Genomic DNA, 19,701 nt, shown 5'->3' with positions numbered 1-19,701 from the left:
ATATGCTAATTTTTTGGGACAGGCATTTTGGGTTTTCATGAGCTGTATGCCATAATCATCAGTATTAAAACAATTAAAGACCTGAAATATTTCAGTTGGTGTGCAATGAATCTGAAATATATGAAAGTTTCATTTTTATCATTACATTAGGGAAAATAATGACCTTTATCACAATATGCTAATTTTTTTAGAAGGACCTGTACATGTCCTGATACATGCTCAATAATCCAGGTACATAAATTTAACAAGGTTGAGTCAGGTCCTCTGGACAGATTCTTCTTCTTGAAACGTTTTGTCTTTTATCCAAAAGACTTCTTCAGTTTGAGGAGCTGCAAGAAACTCAGTTTTGTAAATAACATCTTCTCATTGTGGATCAACCAGTTTGCTGTTGACATCCAGAACTAGCTGTTCACATGATAAAAGAGAACCATCAGCCTAACAATTGTTCGTTAGTGTCCTGATGGTCGCTTGCTATTCACAGAGAGCTGAGTGATACTAGCAATAACAGCACTGTAAGAGGGGGACAGTTGAGCACGGAGGCCTCCACCCCTGTTTCCTGCTGGACTGTTTCTCTTCACAGGGAGCATGGTGACGTAGTTGGTAGAGCTGCCGCCTCTTAGTGAGCAGGTCACCCATGTTCAAATTCCAGCCGGGAGCCTTTCTGGGTGGAGTTTGCATGTTCTCTCTGTGTCGTGTGGGGTTTTTTGGGCACTCCGGTTTCCTCCCACAGACCAAAAACATGTATGTTTGTCTGATTGGTAACTCTAAATTCTCCCTGTATACCAACTGTGATGGGAAGATGGGACAAAGTTCCAGAACGAGAACTTGCAGGCCTCATCTGATCTGGGATTTATGTCAAAGTGTCTCAACAGATGCCTCTCCTCATAGCAAAACATTACAAAGCTTGTTTTATAAACTCTGACATTCAGGAGCAAGATATACTAAGATTGAATTGTTTGGTCTGGAAGAAACCATTCACCATTAATACCATCCTAACAGTGAAGCATGGTAATGGCAGCATCATGCTGAGGGAGTGTTTAAAGCAGCAGGGACGGGGAGGCTGGTCAGGATTCAGGAAAAATTGGATGGAGCAAAATTGAGAGATATTTTAATCAGGACCTCAGACTGGACTGAAAGACCCAAAGGGACACCAAGAAGACCACGCAAGGGACAACTCAAGAGACAATTTTGAATGTTCTAGAGTGGACCAGCCAGAGTTCTGATTTAAACTCTATCAAACATGGCTTTGATGATGTCAATAAGTTTATTCAGTTGGCAGCACGACAGCTCAGTGGTTAGCACAGTTGCCTCACAGCAAGAAGGTCCTGGGTTCAATCTCCGGTTGGACCTGGGGTCTTTCTGTATGGAGTTTGCATGTTCTTCTTGTGCTTGCGTGGGTTTTTTCCAGGTACTCCGGTTTCCTCCCACAGACCAAAAACATGCATGTTAGTCTGCCTTCAGGTCCAGGCCTCCCGTGCAAAAGAGATCTGTGATCTCAATGGGATTTGCCTGGTTAAATAAAGGGCAATAAAATTAGTTTATTTATAGAGTGCCAATTCACGACCAAGATAATCTCAGAAGGAGATACATAAAGCAAACAGGTTAATTTTCTGTCTAAATTTATGCAATATAATTCTGATTCAGATCCTGTTTCACATAATTTAATTCAGTCTATGTTTGATGTGTTGAATGGTAAAGTTGACAAGTGCAGTCATGAAGGAGAAGTTGGAGCAAAAACTTAAAAGCTGTTTAATAACTAAAGAAATCTAGGGTGAAACAAAGGTTGTGGGAACATAAAATTATAAGACTACATACAGTAAAGTTCCTGGAGAAACTTTGATGGGGACTGCCATGCAATGGCTGAGTTATCTTATTTTTTCCCTTTTAGCTTTTGTCTATGTTGGATATTGGATTTGCATTAGGAATGCATCACAAACAATGAAGAGTCCAGCTACAGGCAGAAGGTGGAACACCTGGAGAGCTGGTGCAAAGAGAATAACCTTCACATCAATGGGAAGAAGACAAAGGAGATGATTGTGGACTTCAGAAGGAACAAACACACCTACACCCCCCTGAACATAAGAGGATCTATGGTGGAAGTGATCTCCGGCTACAAGTACTTGTGGGTGCACCTGAACGACAACCTCAGCTGGGGCTGACACCACCAGCCTGATCAAGAAAGAACATCAGAGACTCTACTTCCTCAGGCGGCTGAGATGAGCTGATCTGGGAAGCTCAATCCTCACCTCCTTCTACAGGTGTGCAGTGGAGAGCATCCTGTGCTCCAGCATCAACGTGTGGCATGGAGGCTGCACAGCTGCAGAAAGAAAAGCTTTGCAGAGAGTGGTGAAGGCTGCACAGAAGATGTTGGAGTCAGTCTCCCCACCATCACAGACATCTACACCTCCAGATGCAGGAAGAGAGCCACCTGCATCATGAAGGACCCCACTCACCCAGCACACACACTTTTTGCCCCGCTCCCCTCAGGAAGGAGGTTAAGAAGCATTAAGAGTAGAACCACTAGACTGAAGAACAGCTTCTACCCTGAGGCTGTTAGACTCATGAATATCTCACCAGGATAATCACTGTGAAAAATCACATCATGTTGCTGCTGATCTGTTTCTTGTTGCTGCTGATCTGTTTCTTGTTGCTGTGTTCATGCGTGCTCATCTGCTCACACACTCATGTTTGTGCTGCTGTTCGACGGAATGTTTTTATGCTACTAGTGCTTAGTGTATATTTAGCTGACATTTTTCTTAGTTCATATCTTAGATGTTATTACTGTTTTTATTTTACATTTTATTGTTGGGTGTATTCATTCATTCAACCTTTATTTAGACAGATAAGCCACAATGAGCCTAGAAGACTCATTTACAAGTGAGATCTGTTTAAACAGACAAAAAAGTAATGAAACTGGACACATGTAGGAATTGGAGGTGAAGAAATTTCTATCAGACTCTTTCTTCTTTGAGGAAAAAAACCTCTAATATTAAAACACACCTCACACAAACAAGCACATAGTGACAAAGAGGAGACCCGGTCCGCGGCCGATTGGACCTGCGAGCCGCTGAAACCGAGGAAGCTAGACTATAGCTGTGGGATCTGGGAGCTGTTGCAACCAGGACCTGGTCTGTCATCGTTGGGGCTGCGAACTGCTGGACCGAGTGAATCGTGAGACCGTGTGGGACCTGGAGGTTGTTGCCGCTAGGTCTCGGCTAACAACATAAGCTGACAGCATAAGCCTGTGAACCTCGTGGCTGGATCCTGTGCTTCTGAGAGTTGAGACCAATAATCCAGAAGTATCGTGAGTAATGCTGAGCAAACACAGAGATAGGAGACAAGTGTCGGAAAATAATTCAGAAGATATGGAGGAAGTTAAAAAATCTTTGAACTTTTTGAGTGCTGAACTGACTAAAGTATCAGCTAAATGTGAATTACTGACAGGACTGTTTGAAGAAGTGAGACAATTGAAATAACTGATGACTAATAAAGACAGAAAAATAGCTGAACTGGAACAGAAAGTAGACGACATGGAAGAATACACAAAAATAGACGACTTGGTGATCACTGGACTGGAAGTTAGGAACCGGACATATGCAAGAGTTGTTGCTGGTACTAACACAACAGAAGATGCACCACAGGAAGAACTACAGACTCTGGAGGAGCAAGTACTGAATTTTTTACTAAACAAAAACTTTGACATCGAACATGAGGACATTTCAATCTGATCCACTTTGGAGTAAGCTGTTTGGGGGAAGAATCAGTTTTGTGTTGTGTGTTTCCTTGATTGGTGAAGCCTTCCGGATGGAAGGTGAAACGTTCCAGCAATAAAAGAAACTGTCCAGATGACCTGACTGAAAATTGTTAGATTGTGTACCTGGATTATTGAGCATAGACTTTTTTTGTTTTTTTAGTATGAGAAGTGTTCTGTCAGGAGTATGTATGTGGCATTTATATGGATAAATTGTGTCTTTGTTTGCCAATTACGTTGCCATGGTAACTTGAAACGACATTAAAACGCTATTAAAAGTAATAGCACACATCATGGTGCCGAGCCGATCATTGTGATGAAACATTTGTGGGGATACACGTTGACTTTGGGGCATCATTAAAGTTGACACAAGAGTAAGATGTAAAGTTAAGCAACCCTTGTCAGGTGGATAATAATACAGCATGGGGACTGCCTTACTGGGCAGTCTCCAATTAAAAGAGAATCAATTGAGTCGATAACCAGAAAGTAAACAAGTAATGTTTTGACTTTTATTGTTATGATCATGTGACATCAGATATAACAAAACAGTTTTTGTGTTGTTTAGTCTTTGCTCACTCTCAAATAAAACCCAAAGCCTGCTAAAAGTAAATTTCTTTCTAACAGGTCACCATCATGTACATATGAGTTCAGGTGCTAAACTAAAATATTTGTTAACCTGACAAACAGTCAAAGCCCTAAAAAAGAACAACAGGCTTTTTTTTTTCAAGCACCACCAGCTGGTCTCTGATCTGATAAACAACTCTTAAGATGCTCGGCTAATACACCACTGTAAAAATAACCACTGTAGTGTAGCTCTTATGCATCAGTGTTTTGTTGTTGTGCTGCTTATTTTCCACTATGCTTTGTTGTTTAAGGATTGTTTCTTTCCTGCATTCCCAGTTTGTCTGTTTTTTCTTCTAATGTGTGTTAATGTGTTCCTCCCTGATCAGAGGCCGATGTTGCTCACACATCTTACCTCAATGTGATGAGTTTTGAGTTAAATCTGAGAAACTGACGGTTTTTATCTGCTATATGTAGGTCAGTTTGTTTTGTAACCATCCTTTCTCGTTTGTTTCCCTCTCTCGTTTTATCTCCAGCGGTGCCAGTCCTGCTGGTCTTGTCCTGACTGTCGTAGTGTTCGTGGCGTACAAGGTGGCAATAAGCTTCGAGGGGTAAGTCTGTTGTTTATCCTGGGAGCTGCTCAGATTTATATTCTAGTGGCTTTGATTAATAACTTCTATGTAGATTTTGTCAAAATGAATAATTAATACATATATCAGTCACCGAAGACACAAATCATTACACATCAGGGTTTGTAATCAGGTGCTGATTATTGCTATTGGAACAAAGGCTTGAGCTATGGATGTATTCTACCTTTCTACCTTCAGATAGTGATTAGGTAATCACACTTCTACCACTGGGAAAGGGGAAGTAATCAATAAGTCATTAACAAATGTTAAACATACCAACAACCAGTTTAAATCAAAGCAATAGAAAACCACTGCCTTTTCAAAGAGCCCTCAGTAAAACACAATTCTGCAACCAGTCATCCCTCAACAAGTCAAAAATACATGATTTAAACCAAGTTTCTAATATGAATCTAAAAAAGTTAAATCTGCTCCTCTGGACATTCAAAAAACAAAACAAAGCAAAAGAAACAAAAAATGTAGAAACGTTTCGTCTCTCATCCGAAAGACTTCCTCAGTCTGAGGTGCTGTATTCAGCTCAGTCTCTTAAATAGCACCTTCTCAGAGTAGATCAACCAGTTTTGCTTCTGACAACCAAAACCAGCTGATCACATGATCAAGAAGGACCATCAGCCTAACAATGGATCATTAGCACACTGATGGCTGTTTACTGTTCACAGAGGGCTGAGTGATACTAGCAATCACAGCATTGTAAGTGGGGGACAGTTGAACCCGGAGGCCTCCACCCCTGTTTAATGATGGACGGTTTCTTTTCACAAAGATGGCCTCCTTTACTCCTCTCTCAAACCATTGTTCCTCTCTATCCAGGATGTGAACATCTTCATCCCTGAAAGCGTGACCGCTGGCCTGGAGATGAGTGTAGACCGCAGAGTCCTGGCCTGCGGTAAATAAAAAATATTATCCAGCGTGGTCTTTTTTGCGTATTAAAGATGTAGTGTACTCACTATTAGATGTGATGAGTGATGAAGGGTTTTGAGCATGCACAAAAACTTCCATAGCAAGGTTATATTCATGTATAGTTGGGCTGCTGTTTGATATGCCGTATTGTTTTACATTATTAGTGTTTAGCACTAATAATGTAATATTAGCATGTATCTTAGATCTATTAGCATACCGTTTGACATTCTTTTCACGTATATCTTAGTGTATATCTTCAATCCTTATACTTTATATTTTTGCTATTTTGGGGATTAACTGGGACCCTGAGTACATAATTTCATTCCACCTCATGTACAACATGTGATGTGAATGACAATCAAGAAGCTTGAACTTGATTTATTATTGTAGTATTAGTGTAATGGAGTCCTTGGTGACGGTGTACCCATGAAGCCAGCACACACTTCTAGATATACAGTAGAAGTTGTATGTTTGGTCATCAAGAATTTGAGACAGGACTGGCATCATTCCTAGACTACACCCCTCTGGCTATGCTTGCAATGTTCATTTCTGTTTGGCTGCTATACGCATTGCATCCTCCTCACTACAACCAACAGGATAGCTCCACACTGACTAACCCACATGGTCCAAGCTCCAAGAAGTACCAGACAAACACTTGGCTATCTTTCATCTGCCTTTTGGACAAAAGCTCTTGTTTTATTCATGGTCAGATCTGCTAGTTGAGGAAGGATAAAGGGTGGATGTGGGTGAGGTTCTACACAGAAAGCTTCTCCAGCCTGCATCAAGACTGAAACTTACATTAGAGGCCCAGAAATCTGTCATATGGATATACAGTAATAAAGTCCTGCAGGTTGTGGCAAAGTCATGCCAACAACCTAGCACAGATGTAATACTCATGGTGGTAGCATTGTAGTTGTGCAGTAGTGGTGGTGCAGAGGTTAGAGAATGTTGGCCTGTGACCCGAAGGTCATCAGTTCGACTCCCCGGACCGACAACATCAACATGTAATGTCATGACTGCCTTTGCAATGAAAGTTTTCCATATTTACCATAATTTAGCCATGTTCTAATAGGCTGTTCAGGTTATGGAAAGGTGGCACGGTGGCACAGTTGGTAGAGCTGCTGCTTCTCAGTAACATAGTCACCAGATCGAATCCTGGCCAGGGACCTTTCTGGGTGGAGTTTGCATGTTTGCTATGTGTCCATTGTGATGGACTGGAGACTCATCCACTGTGTTTTCCCCCTCTTGTGCGGTGATAGCTGGACATGGGCACTGGTGACCCCCTTGACCTGAAAAGGAAGAAGCATATAAAAGTGGATGGATGGATGGAGTCTTAGTACAGTACTTTATACCAGTGTGTTACACCTTTAAATTGTTTATAGAAACTCTGGTTATTTAGTTTAGTTATATCATAATTTCTGTGTAATATTTGCAAGCATCCTTGTTCTCAAAATTAACTTTTTATAGCAGAACCTGTCATTGTAAATACTTTTTTAAATTAAAGATAAAATAAAATAGAAAATACATAACTAAACGCTGATTTAAAATCCTAATAGTTCAAGTTTTTTCAACATTAATCTCCAAACACAGAGCCAAGCTCCTGGTTAATAAAGGAGGATCCTAAAGTTGGAAGTTTGTAACACTTGAAGGTTTTACTGGACAGAAGACCAAACTGATATAAGAGCAACAAGCAGCAGCATCAAAACACATGAAACTACAAGCCATGACAAGCAGATCAGCGTTTATAAAATGCAACCAGGGCTGTGGGTGTCGTGTTTCATTTGCTTCCTGATGCTGTCAGAAAGACCGAGGTATTTCTGGGACTGACGTGGGTTGGCAGTCTTCTAACATGCCCTCTAAATGTTGGCTAAAAGAAATAATTCCCACTTTATTTGTTGATGTAGCTTTTTAGGCCAAACCCAGACAGTAAACAAGAACTGAGGCATTCAGCTTGAAAATGATCATTTGATCATTGGTGGAAAACGCAAAATAAAAAGTTTATGAAGACGTTTTGAAGAAGAAGTGCTGACATACATATCCAGCAATCACTGTGTGAAAGGCGGGCGACACCTGGACAGGTCTCCAGTCCATCACAGAGACACCTGGACAGGTCTCCAGTCCATCACAGGGACACATAGAGACAAACGAGACAAGGAACCATTCACTCTCTCACTCATATCTAGGGACAATTTAGAGTTACCAGCATGTTTTTGGTCTGTGGGATAAAACCGGAGTGCCTGGAGAAAACCCACGCAGCACAGAGAGAACATGCAAACTCCACACAGAAAGTTCCCTGGCCAGGATTTGATCGGGCGACCTTCTTGCTGAGAGGCGGCAGCTCTACCAACTGCACCACCGTGCCACCCACCAGTGCAGCTACTGCCTGACATTTCAGCAAACACCATCTTTTTTCTCTAAAATCCCCAAAAATATCTGTAACCTGTAATAATCTAAACAATTGCATATGAAGGAAGAGGACCAAGAGTGAAAAATGAGACAGCTGCTCCCACTGGGCTGTCACCATGACAACCTTACAGGTGTGTGTCTCACTCTTAAAAAGACAAACAGAAAGGCGGTGTAGAATGTACACCTCAAATGAACAGTGTACAGAAATTATTGGTGATTTTTAAAAAGAAGAACCTTTTGTACTTAGTACAATCCCCCCCTACTCTACCTTACATAATTAATGTTACTAATTGAATTTTTATGTATATGAATGTTTCTGTTCAGTACCCTGAGACGGCGTCTGTTGTGACTTGGCGCTTTATAAATAAACTGAATTGAATTGAATTTAGGGCCAGAACCATCGGTTGTCATATTTTTTTTTTTACAAATTTGGACGTATAATTTCTATAAAAAGTGTCTAATTTTATTTGCATGAAGTTTAGACAGCTCAAAAGTTGAAGTGCACAATGTCATCATGCTGCAAGTTGAACATTTTATGGTCAATATTTTAAAAATGTATAAATCCTTAACTGCAATTGTGTACAAAAAACACTTCAGTAAAATCCAATATTCTGTGACTTTGAACTGTGAATAGAACTTTTTTCTTGATTTTTCATTCCACCTTTATTTATACAAGTTAGTCTCATTGAGCCTCAAGGACTCAATTTCATGAGAGACCTGTTTTAGACAGAGAACACAGATGAGATACAGACAACAATAAAACAATAATATAAAAGCACATAAAATGAAAAAGTAAATAGAAGAAATGGTATAAAACAAAACAAAAACATGTACATTATAAAGCAATGTAAAATACTAAAAACAGGAATAGTAGGGATGGTAATACCTGAGCTATAGAGCTCCAAAAAAGCTAAAGTTTCTGACTTTGCTGACATTTTTGTCTTTGTCTATTTTATTTTAATTTTTGCCTACATTGTTTCAAGAAACATAGCACACTATTTCCAATCAAAGTGCATGTTTTCAAGGTTCAAGGAAACTTTATTGTCATTCTCATCACATGTGGTACATGTGGTTGAATGAAATTGTGTACTAAAGGTCTCAGCTACACCCAAAAATAGCAAAAATGTAAAGTATAAAAAAGAAAAGGTATAGAAGGATCTAAGAGATATGCTAAACAATAATAATATAATATAATAATTTCCTGCGGGATCAATAAAGTTCTATCTTATCTTATCTTATGATGTATTAAATAGGGATGCACTGATGCACTTTTTTTCCCCGATCCGATCCCGATACCTAGAACTGAGTATCGACCGATACCAATCCAGTTCCGATATCATGATCATCATTGATTTTATATGAGGCTGTAATAATCTCCTCTCAAGTACAATTTGTACAAATATTTGCACGCATGTCCAAAAAGGCAACTTGAGGTAAGTTTTATTAATGTTGGATACGTTTTAAAGTTAGAATTAAATTCTGCTAACACAAAACATGTTTTTTTATTCCTAGTTTTAAAGTGGATATTAAAGTGATTAAGTGATTGTTTAAAGTTAAATATCTCCTGGAGGGTAAACTATATCTTTGCTGCAAGTATCAAGCTGCAAAATCCTTCGTTTTCTACAAGTGATAGTGGTTGGTCATTAATTATGATGAAGTTTAGCAACTTCTCTGTAAACATTAGAGCTCCGTGGTTTCAGCGATGTCTTCTTCTTGTTCAGTCCGAAGCAGGCAGCCTGATTTGGGGCAGCCGCGCTCAGTCTGTCCCTCCTCAGAGACGGGCAGACTGAGCGGGGCAGATTGGACGCGGCTGGCCGGGGTCGAGTCGCCTCTTTCGGTTTGACCAAAGAGTAGTGCCCCGCTGAAGCCACGGAGCTCGAATGTCCATCGTAAAACTAACTTTAACGTGGTTTAATGTGGCGCTATGGCTCTGCAGACACTGCACGTTGCTGCATTGCTTTGTTTCTAGTGTAAAATACTTCCACACAGCGGACATGTTTAGATGAAAAGTTTGTTAGCTGTTAGCCACAGTGCTGCTAACTCGGTCCTCACGTTGTAGCTGTCTGCAAACTATGAACTGGATTTCCTGAAAGTGAGGCGGGTCTTATTACTCTGGGTTCATGAGACACGCCTCCGTTCAGGAAATCCATTCCATAGTTTGAAGCCAACGTGCATCATGGATCGGAAATATCGGCAGGTGGATCGGTAAATCCGATACATAAATTAAGCTGGTATCGGAGGCCGATACCAATACTGGATCGGATCGGCCCCATCCCTAGTATTAAACAGCAGCCTGAAAATGAGTTTGTTGTGAGCAGATGGGTGTGAATATAGCAGCTTATGGGTAAGAAAGCAGCAGCATGGATAATCAGCAGCACAGATAAAGTGTCATATCGCCAATCAAAGTGGCATTACATTGATTATCCTGGTTAGAGATTCATGAGTCTAACAGACTCAGGGTAGAAGCTGTTCCTCAGTCTAGTGGTTCTACACTTAATGCTCCTTAACCTCCTTCCTGAGGGGAGTGGGGCAAAAAGTGTGTGTGCTGGGTGAGTGGGGTCCTTCATGATGCAGGTGGCCCTCTTCCTGCATCTGGAGGTGTAGATGTCTGTGATGGTGGGGAGACTGACTCCAACATCTTCTGTGCAGCCTTCACCACTCTCTGCAAAGCTTTTCTTTCTGCAGCTGTGCAGCCTCCATGCCACACATCTCCTTCGTCTTCTTCACATTGATGTGAAGGTTGTTCTTCCTGCACCAGCTCTCCAGGTGTTCCACCTCCTGCCTGTTTCTGTTTTGATTATTTTTTAAGGTTTTTCCAGAATGCAGGAGGAGGAGGAGGGAACCAGAACTTCTGACAGAAATGGAAGAACAACATCTGAATGAGAACATTGGTTCTTCATAAAAACGCTTTCCCCACCTGCTGTGCAAACAATGCCACAACAACAAAGAGCATTAGTTCCACTTGTTGCCTGACCATCTTTCAAGATATTTTAGATTTTTATTTTACCAAGAGCCAGTCCAAATCCATCAAATGTAACCAGAAAAGAACTAAAACAAACATTCAGATGTGTTAATTGCTTCTGATTTGTTGTGTAACCACATTATGGTGCTTGTTTGTTTCTATTGTACAGCACTTTGGTTGGCCTTGTTGCTGTTATAAGTGCTGTATAAATAAATTGGTATGGTATGGTATTATGAGCGACCTGATCATTTTAAAAGATGGCATTAACCATATAAAAATATAGACATAACCCTGAACATTTGGATTTATTACTGTCACATAAATTCTGTGTAAAGAGTTCATTTCTCCCCAGGAAGCACAAACTAATCCTAGACGTCCACCCGTTCCACTCGTCATGTACGTTTATTGAAGAAACCGTTGGCTTGTTTCTTCTTCGACACACTTAAAACCTTGTCAAACACCTTTCCCCCGCATCCTTATTCAATGCTTCTGCTTGTATTCTGGTTATGAAATAAGGTCAAAAGCTGTTATGAGTGTCCCAGTTTGGGGCAGCTGTTTTCTGACACAAGTTGAAATAAAAACCTGCAGACGCAGAGAAAGCTGACGAAACACTGACTCAAACATACGGCACATCTCGTAGTTTAATTTGTGTTCTGATCCTGTTCACCTGAAACTATGGTGTCAAGACAACTTTAGAGGGTCCATTTAAAGTGGACGTAAACATTTGTGTAGAAGCAGGTCGAGCCTACATGTCATATGCAGCAGCAGCCAGATGTTTACATACACTGTATAAAAAGAGACGTTTTGTCTCACTGTCCAAAAGTAAATCAGACCAAACCTTTCCAGTGTTGGTTCACTTAGGATGCTCACATTTTATTTCTGTTTGTTAAACTCCCCCTAAATGAGAGAGATATTTTTAGTGAATTTTAAAAATTATTTTCTTCAAAGACTCAAGTTTACATCCCACACATTTCAAAGTATTTGGTAGCGCTGCCTTTAATGACTTGGGTCAAACTGTTTTAGTACCTGGATGACTGAGCATGAACTTTGTTGCCTTGAACAACTTTGGCTGTGGCTGCCTGCCTGGGAGGAGACGACGGGGGACAGGACGGCCCCCAGAAACCATCTTAGTTCCAGCAAACTGGTTGGTCCACTTAAGGAGTTTATTGATGTATTTGAGTCTGGTTAATACACCGCCTTGCTCACATGCACATACACACGTGCACACACACACTTTCATCTCTGCCACATGTTTTTTATGGGACTGAGATCAGAGCTTTGTTATGGCCAATCCTAAACATTGACTTTATTGTCTTTAAGCCACTTTGTAACTAATTTAGCGGTATGCTAAAGTGTCATTGTCTTTTTAGAAGACCCATTAATTGCCATTCTTTAACTTCCTGATTGATGTCTTAAGATGTTCTGTCAATATTTTCAAATAATAGTTTTTCCTCATGATGCCATGTATTTTATGAAGTGCACCAGTCCCTCCTGCAGTGAAGAACCTCCACAATATAATGTTGTCATCCCTGTTCTTCACAGTTGGGATGGTGTTCTCAGGCTTTGAGAACACCATCCCAACTGTGAAGAACAGGGATGAGAATCAGCACCTCCAAATCTGAGGCCATGGTCCTCAGTCAGAAAAGGGTGGATTGCTCTCTTCAAGTCGAGAGTGAGGTTCTGCCTCAAGTGGATGAGTTCAAGTATCTCTGGGTTTTGTTCATGAGTGGAGGATGAATGGAGCATGAGATTGGTGCAGCAGCTGCAGTATTGTGGACTCTGTGCTGGTCCGTTGTGGTGAAGAGGGAGCTGAGCTGTAAGGCAAAGCTCTCTGTTTACCAGTTGGTGTACGATCCTCCTTTCAGCTATGGTCATGAACTCTCGGTAGTGACAGAAAGAATGAGATCATGGATACAGGAGGTTGAAATGTTTCATCTGCAGGGCAGCTGGACTCTCCCTTAGAGACAGAGTGAGAAGTTCAGTTATCAGGAGAGACTCAGAGTAGAACCACTGCTCCTCCACATTGAGAGGAGCCAGTTGAGGTAGTTTAGGCATGTCCGACTGGGAGGAGACCCCGTGTAAGATCCAGGACATGCTGGAGAGACTTAAGTCTCTCTGTTGGCCTGGGGACACCTTGAGGTCTTCCCAGAAGAGCTGGAAGAAGTGGCTGTGGAAAGACATGTCTGGACCTCTCTGCTCAAGCTGCTGCCCCCGAGACCTGACTTTAGAACAAGCGGAAGATGATGGATGGATGGATGGATGGATGGATGGACGGACGGACGGACGGACGGATGGATGGACAGATGGATGGACGGACGGACGGACGGACGGACGGATGGATGGATGGATGGATGGATGGATGGATGGATGGGTGGGTGGAACAACGGTCAATATGATCAAACTGTTTAAAGTTTCATTTATCAGACCGCAGGACATGTCTCCAAAAGACTTTGTCCCTGTGAGCGTGTGCAGACTGGAATCTGCTCTTTTTTAATGGTACTCTTGGAATAATGCCTTCTTCATGGCTGAATGGCTTGTCAACTCCGATCGGTTGAGAACTTGTTTTACTCTGAGTAGCAAAACTCATGTCAGCTTCAACATCTTCACACAGTCTGACCAAACCCCATTCATTTAAAGGATACAGAACCTGCCTCCCTTCCTGAGTGGTATGATGGCAGGACATTCCCATGGTGTAAAGTTTGACCAGATGATTGTGGCACCATCACAGAGCTGTATGTTGAGGATATACAAGGATGAACCAGAGTTTTAGAGTTTGACCTTTCTCTTCCTCATGTCTTGGCTGATTACTTTTGATTTTCCTTTGATGCTACAAAAAGAAGCAGTATGTTTGAGATGTGTCTCATAATGCACACAGGTATGTCTCCAGGTACTCTAAATGTTGGCATTAAGCTTCCAAAACCATATGCTGGTGAAGATTCTCAGTCATCCAGGACATAATAAATTCAATGCATTCCAGAAATCACAACTTGTTTTACTAATTTCCTGCCTCATCAAGGTTATCTTTTTTGTTTTGCTCACTCTCAACCTCTGTTCCACCCCAGTAATAGCAGGAAGTTATTCAACCTTCTCTCTCCAAAAGCAGCTCTTGGTATGACCTTGTTTTACTCACAAGTGGAATAAAAAAATCCACCTTCAGGCTCAAACTGAACAGAAGCGTTAGCCTCAGTGGAGTCGAAGGGACTCTTGTTGGAAAAGGTTTTGCAGTTTGAAATTAAGCTTGCAGGTGCACATGTTGCAGCGACAACACTAATCCAGCAGCTTGTAATGTAGCGTCAGCCTGTGAACTGTAGGGAAGGCTGGTGTCAGATTTGACCACATGCCGTGAATGTGAAAAGATTCAGAAGCTATATTTGTTGTTTGTCTCTTGCAGAGATCCTGAATGGTCTCATTTGTTTGAGCTTAACACAGAGTAGGGCGTCAGGTTGGATGTTACCTCACAGTAATTTAAATAAGTAAAAGTGTCAGTGGAACAGAAGCAGGATTTCTGTGGTGAACATGTGTCAGGGCTGAATGCTGCTCAGGATTTTGAGCTTGTAACCAACCTGATACAGAGTGAAATGCAGTGGTGATGGCTGCCATTGAGCTAAACGTGGCTGTTTTATCTGTATAATGATCAGTATACACTAATGTATGGCTAACTCAGCGTTTAGCTTGCATCTTATCTGTAAAACCCAGTTTGTTAATAAGTGTTCCCATGTGTGTTGCATTTGTAAGTTTGATACCAGTTGCAATGGGAAGCACCCCCGATAGTTCCTAAATATGTGACTTTTATAATGCAATTGTTAATTTGATTCAGTTTGAATTGGTTTGACATTTATAGCAAAGCATTGCCTGCAATAATAGTTTTGTATGATTAGACAAATCTGTTTGCGCATTTATAAGACATGCTTAGTTCCAAACAAAGCCCAGCAACTGAGGCAAAAAGATCAATTTTGTATGAAATTTACTGGTTTAAGTGAGGATTGGGGGCAGCACGGTGGATCAGTTGGTAGAGCTGTTGCCTTTCAGCAAGAAGGTTGCCGGTTCAAATCCCAGTCCAGGACCTTTCTGAGTGGAGTTTGCATGTTCTCTCTGTGCTGCGTAGGTTTTCTCCGGGTACACCGGTTTCCTCCCACAGACCAAAAACATGCATGTTAACTCTAAATTGTCTCTAGGTGTGAGTGAGAGAGTGAATGGTTGTTTGTCTCGTTTGTCTCTATGTGTCCCTGTGATGGACTGGAGACCTGTCCAGGGTGTCCCCCGCCTCTCACAAAGTGATAGCTGGATATGAGCACCAATGACCATGGTGACCCAAAAAGGAAGAAGCAGGTAAAGTTAATGGACGGACGGACGGACGGACGGACAATTGATGGACGGACGAACGGACGATGGATGGATGGATGGATGGATTTTTCTGGTAAATTATGGTAGGGCCTCTCAGACCCAGAGTCAGCTAACTGTGGTACTAACACTACAGTGCTGCACATCTGGGATGAGCTTATTTTACAGAATTAACATTTGTTTCTTTATTTGCACACTAATGTTGAAGTTCTTTCTTATCATAATTTGCCCATAAACATTTTCCCATTAGAACAGCAGAAAATATTTTGTATCACATATTTTGGAGAAATAAAATTTTCGTCCAGTTTAAAACGTTTTGCGAAATACTCAGTGTTTTGTCTGGAATGCTGAATCTAAATGTTCTTAGCATCTCTTGGCTCTGCACTTTATCACAGTTTAACTTGCCTGATTCAAAAGTTTATCAACATTATGAGGCAGAACAATTAGTAATAGAAGTGGGAAACAGCAGTACAGCAAAAGTGTTCACCACACCTCTTACCATCCTGATGGCAATCCTTCTATTTTGTTCTCTTACAACTTGGAGTTTAACGTCAGTCACAAAAGTGCATGCCCCACTTTTTATTTTTTAGAATTATTTAACGTTTCCCATTTCACTTTTCTAATCTAAGTTTTTAATTACTTATATAAAAAAAATCAATTAAATTCCAGATTGAAAGACAACAAAATAGAAAGATTACCAAAAGAGGTGAATACTTGTGCAACATTGGTCCAGAACATAAATATATTTTGTTTTAGACCTTGTTTTTTTCTTACACCCAATCAATTAGTTTCATCCATCCATTATCATCCGCTTGTTCTGGGGTCGGGTCATAAGGGCAGCAGTTTGAGCTTGAGATCCAGACATCTCTTTCCACAGCCACCTCTTCCAACTCTTCTGGGAGGACTCCAAGACATTCCCAGGTCAGCCAAGAGACATAGTCTGTCCAGCGTATCCTGGACCTTCTCCGAAGTCTCCTCCCAGTTGAACATGACTAGAAAACATACCTAGGGATGCATCCAGGAGGCATTCGTACCAGATTTGAACCACATCAATTGGATCTTGTCATTGTGGAGGAGCAGCAGCTCTACTACAAGTCTCTCCCAAGTAACTGAACTTTTTCATCCTATCTCTAAGGAAATGTCCAACTATCTTGTGGAGAAAACTTATTTCAACCACTTGTTTCCTAGATTTTGTTCTTTCGGTCACTACCCAATGTTTGTGACCGTAGGTGAGGATAGGAACATAGACTGACTGCTAAACAGAGAGCTTTGCCTTGCAGCTCAATTCTTCAACATAATGGACTAGCACAGAACCCACAATACTGCATAAGCTGCACCATTCTGTTTGTCAATCTCACTCCATTCTTCCCTCACTAGTGGACAAAACTCTAAGATACTTGAACTCTTTCACTTGAGGCTGCATCTCACTCCCAACCCTGAGAGACCAATCCACCCTTTTCTGACTAAGGACCATGGCCTCAGATTTGGAAGTGCAGATGCTCATCCCACCAACTCGCAATTGGCTGTGAACCTCTCCAGTGAGAGCTGGAGATCATGGCACAATGATACCAACAGAACCACATCATCTGCAAATAACAAAGATGGAATCATGAAGCCACTGAACCAGACACCCCACCCCCTGGCTGCACCAATAAATTATGTCCATAAAAGTTATTGACAAAATCTGTGACAATGAGCAGCCCAGGCAGAGTCCAACTCCTAATCTGAAGGAGCCCAGTTTTCTGCCAGCAAAGCAAACATAACTCTTGCACTTCTTGTATAGGAACTGAATGACCCATAGCACTGGACCCCACTCCCATAAGCATGGAGCACCCTCCACAGTGTGACCTGAGGAATGCTTTCTCCAATTCCACAAAACACATTTAGACTGGTTGGGCTTCTATCTCCCATGACCCCTCGAGGACCCTAGTCATGGTAAAGAGCTGGTCCAGTGTTCCATGGCTGAGCTGGAACATACATTGTTCCTTCTGAAACTGAGTGTTGACTATTGATCAGTTCTCTTCTCCAGCACCCCTGGAAAAAACTTACCAGGGAGACTAACATTTGTGGTGCCACTGTAATTGCAACACATCCTCTGGTCCCATTTTTAAAGAGGGAAACCAATCCAGTGACACTACCCCAGATGTCCATGTGATGTTGCAGATGTGTGTCAACCAAGACAGTCTAACAACATCCAAAGCCTTAAGGGAACTCGGAGCAGAACTTGTCCACTCCTGTTGTGGATCTATTTAACTACCTCAGCGACTTCAGCCCCAGTTATGGTAGGACAACCCCCAAGTTTCTCGCCTCAGCTTCTTCCATGGAAGGCATGCTGGAGGGATTGAGAGGGTTCGAGAAGTATTCCTTCTACCACCCAACAACATCACTGGTTGTGGTCATTAGCACTCTACTTCCACTATACACAGTGTTGGTAAAGTGCTGCTTTCCCTGCCTCAGCCAACAGATGGGTTGCCAGAATCTCCTCTGAGTCGATTGAGTCTCTATCCAAGACTTCACCAAACTTCTCCCACATCCAAGCTTTTTCCTCAGCAATAGCCATGGCTGTAGCCCACTTGGCCTGCTGATATGATACTCCTCTGCTGTTTCTGGAGTCCTACTAGCCAACAAGGCCCAATAGGACTCCTTCAGCTTGACAGCCTACAATCAGGTGTTCGTCTAAACAAGTAATTTTAATTCCTAGATTTAATAAGTAGTTTTTGTTTCTTAACTTAACTAATGAGATAGTGAAATGTGATTCGGAACTGCTCTCTTGACGTGTTTCTAGTCTGTTAAATTTCGACTGAATACATGCATGGAAACAATGCACCACCCTTTTTTAAAGATAAAACTAGCCTCGACTTTTGTGGTGGTCTAAAGGATATGTTTATCTGACAAATCCCCTGAAATAACCCTAGTTTCAGTAAGCATGTGTTTTAAAGCACACAGGAAACCCTACCAGGTCAGCACAATGGTTTGGTAGTTGCAATTTAACTTTACAGCAGAAAAGCTCACATCTCTACTGGAGCTTGTCTTCATAATGGTTTTCATGGTTTCCTGTTTTTTTCATACTATTCAGAGTACTTGGTATTGTCCAGGTGCTCTGATTTTTCCCAAAGAGATAAAAGTTATATGGCGATTCTAGTTAGTGTGTGTGGTTATTTGTTGTGTATCTTTGTGCGGGGATTGTGATTTATCACAGCACAGTATAGGGTTAGTAAGAAAACAGTTAATGACCCAGGATACTTGGAACAAGATTCATTATCCCAATAAGGGTTTTACAGTATTGTTACACAAATTTGCCACAACACAAAACTAATATTTTCTACATCCCTCTGTCACCCACTCACTTTTCAAATGTGTCAAGTGATTCAGAGGTTTGGTGTCAGTTTGTCAGTAAAGTGCAAGAGAAACTGTCTCACCCCTGTTCAGTTCCCAGGCTCCTGTCAAATGGTTTTCCCGTCAGCGTGTATAGTCGTGCAGCAGAGTAAATGAACACATGAAGACATCCTTCTATCACATACACTCATACTACTGAGTTCCCTTCACAGTTCAGCACACACACAGATGCTCCTGGCACGGAGTGGTACGATTCTCCCATTTATTGTCCCATCATATGTTTGTTCTTCTGTATTTACAGACCATTCACCGAACAGATCTATCTGCAGAGACATCAGCACCACAAGCATGACTGATTGCATCTCTCTCCGATAGTTCCCGCTCCAGGTTTGGCTGAGGACTCTCATTTGACATGTGGACACAGACTTAATAACAGCTTAGTCATTCACTTATTATCAGAATGAATACAAGAAAAGACAATCATGCTTTTGGTCTAATTTACCTTTTTATTGAATAGGAAAGCTACTTTCACCTGTGACTTACTGTTCTAAGAACGTTAAGTAAAAAGGGAACCGTCTGAAATTTTGCAAGTGAGAATACTGATTTAATATCTGAAAGAATTTAATCAGTTTTACACAGTAAAGTCTGTTGAGTCTCTGTTGCATCATGTGGAAATAGCTGTATGAAACCTTTTATGAGTCTGAACAGAGCTGTTTAAAGTACATATTTGAGCATCATAAAACGTGGATATGACCTGGTGCTCTACATGGATCAGATGATTAAATGTCATCAAATAGATT

At 41.3% G+C, this 19,701-nt stretch overlaps 1 protein-coding gene across 1 annotated transcript in view; it reads left to right on the top strand.

Moving 5' to 3' along the window:
* Positions 1–19,285, top strand: part of pemt (phosphatidylethanolamine N-methyltransferase) — a 153,261-nt gene extending 133,976 nt beyond the window's left edge. The window contains exons 8-9 of the mRNA XM_037691607.1: positions 4,849–4,923; positions 19,203–19,285. Coding sequence (XP_037547535.1) covers positions 4,849–4,923; positions 19,203–19,257 — 130 coding nt within the window. The 3' untranslated portion in view covers positions 19,258–19,285. The remainder of the gene's footprint in view (positions 1–4,848; positions 4,924–19,202) is intronic.
* Positions 19,286–19,701: the final 416 nt, after the last annotated feature.

The sequence above is a fragment of the Nematolebias whitei genome, chromosome 17, assembly GCF_014905685.2.
Source record: "Nematolebias whitei isolate Nwh7 chromosome 17, NemWhi1, whole genome shotgun sequence".
NCBI lineage: Eukaryota > Metazoa > Chordata > Actinopteri > Cyprinodontiformes > Rivulidae > Nematolebias > Nematolebias whitei.
This window is presented reverse-complemented; position numbering and strand designations above follow the sequence as displayed.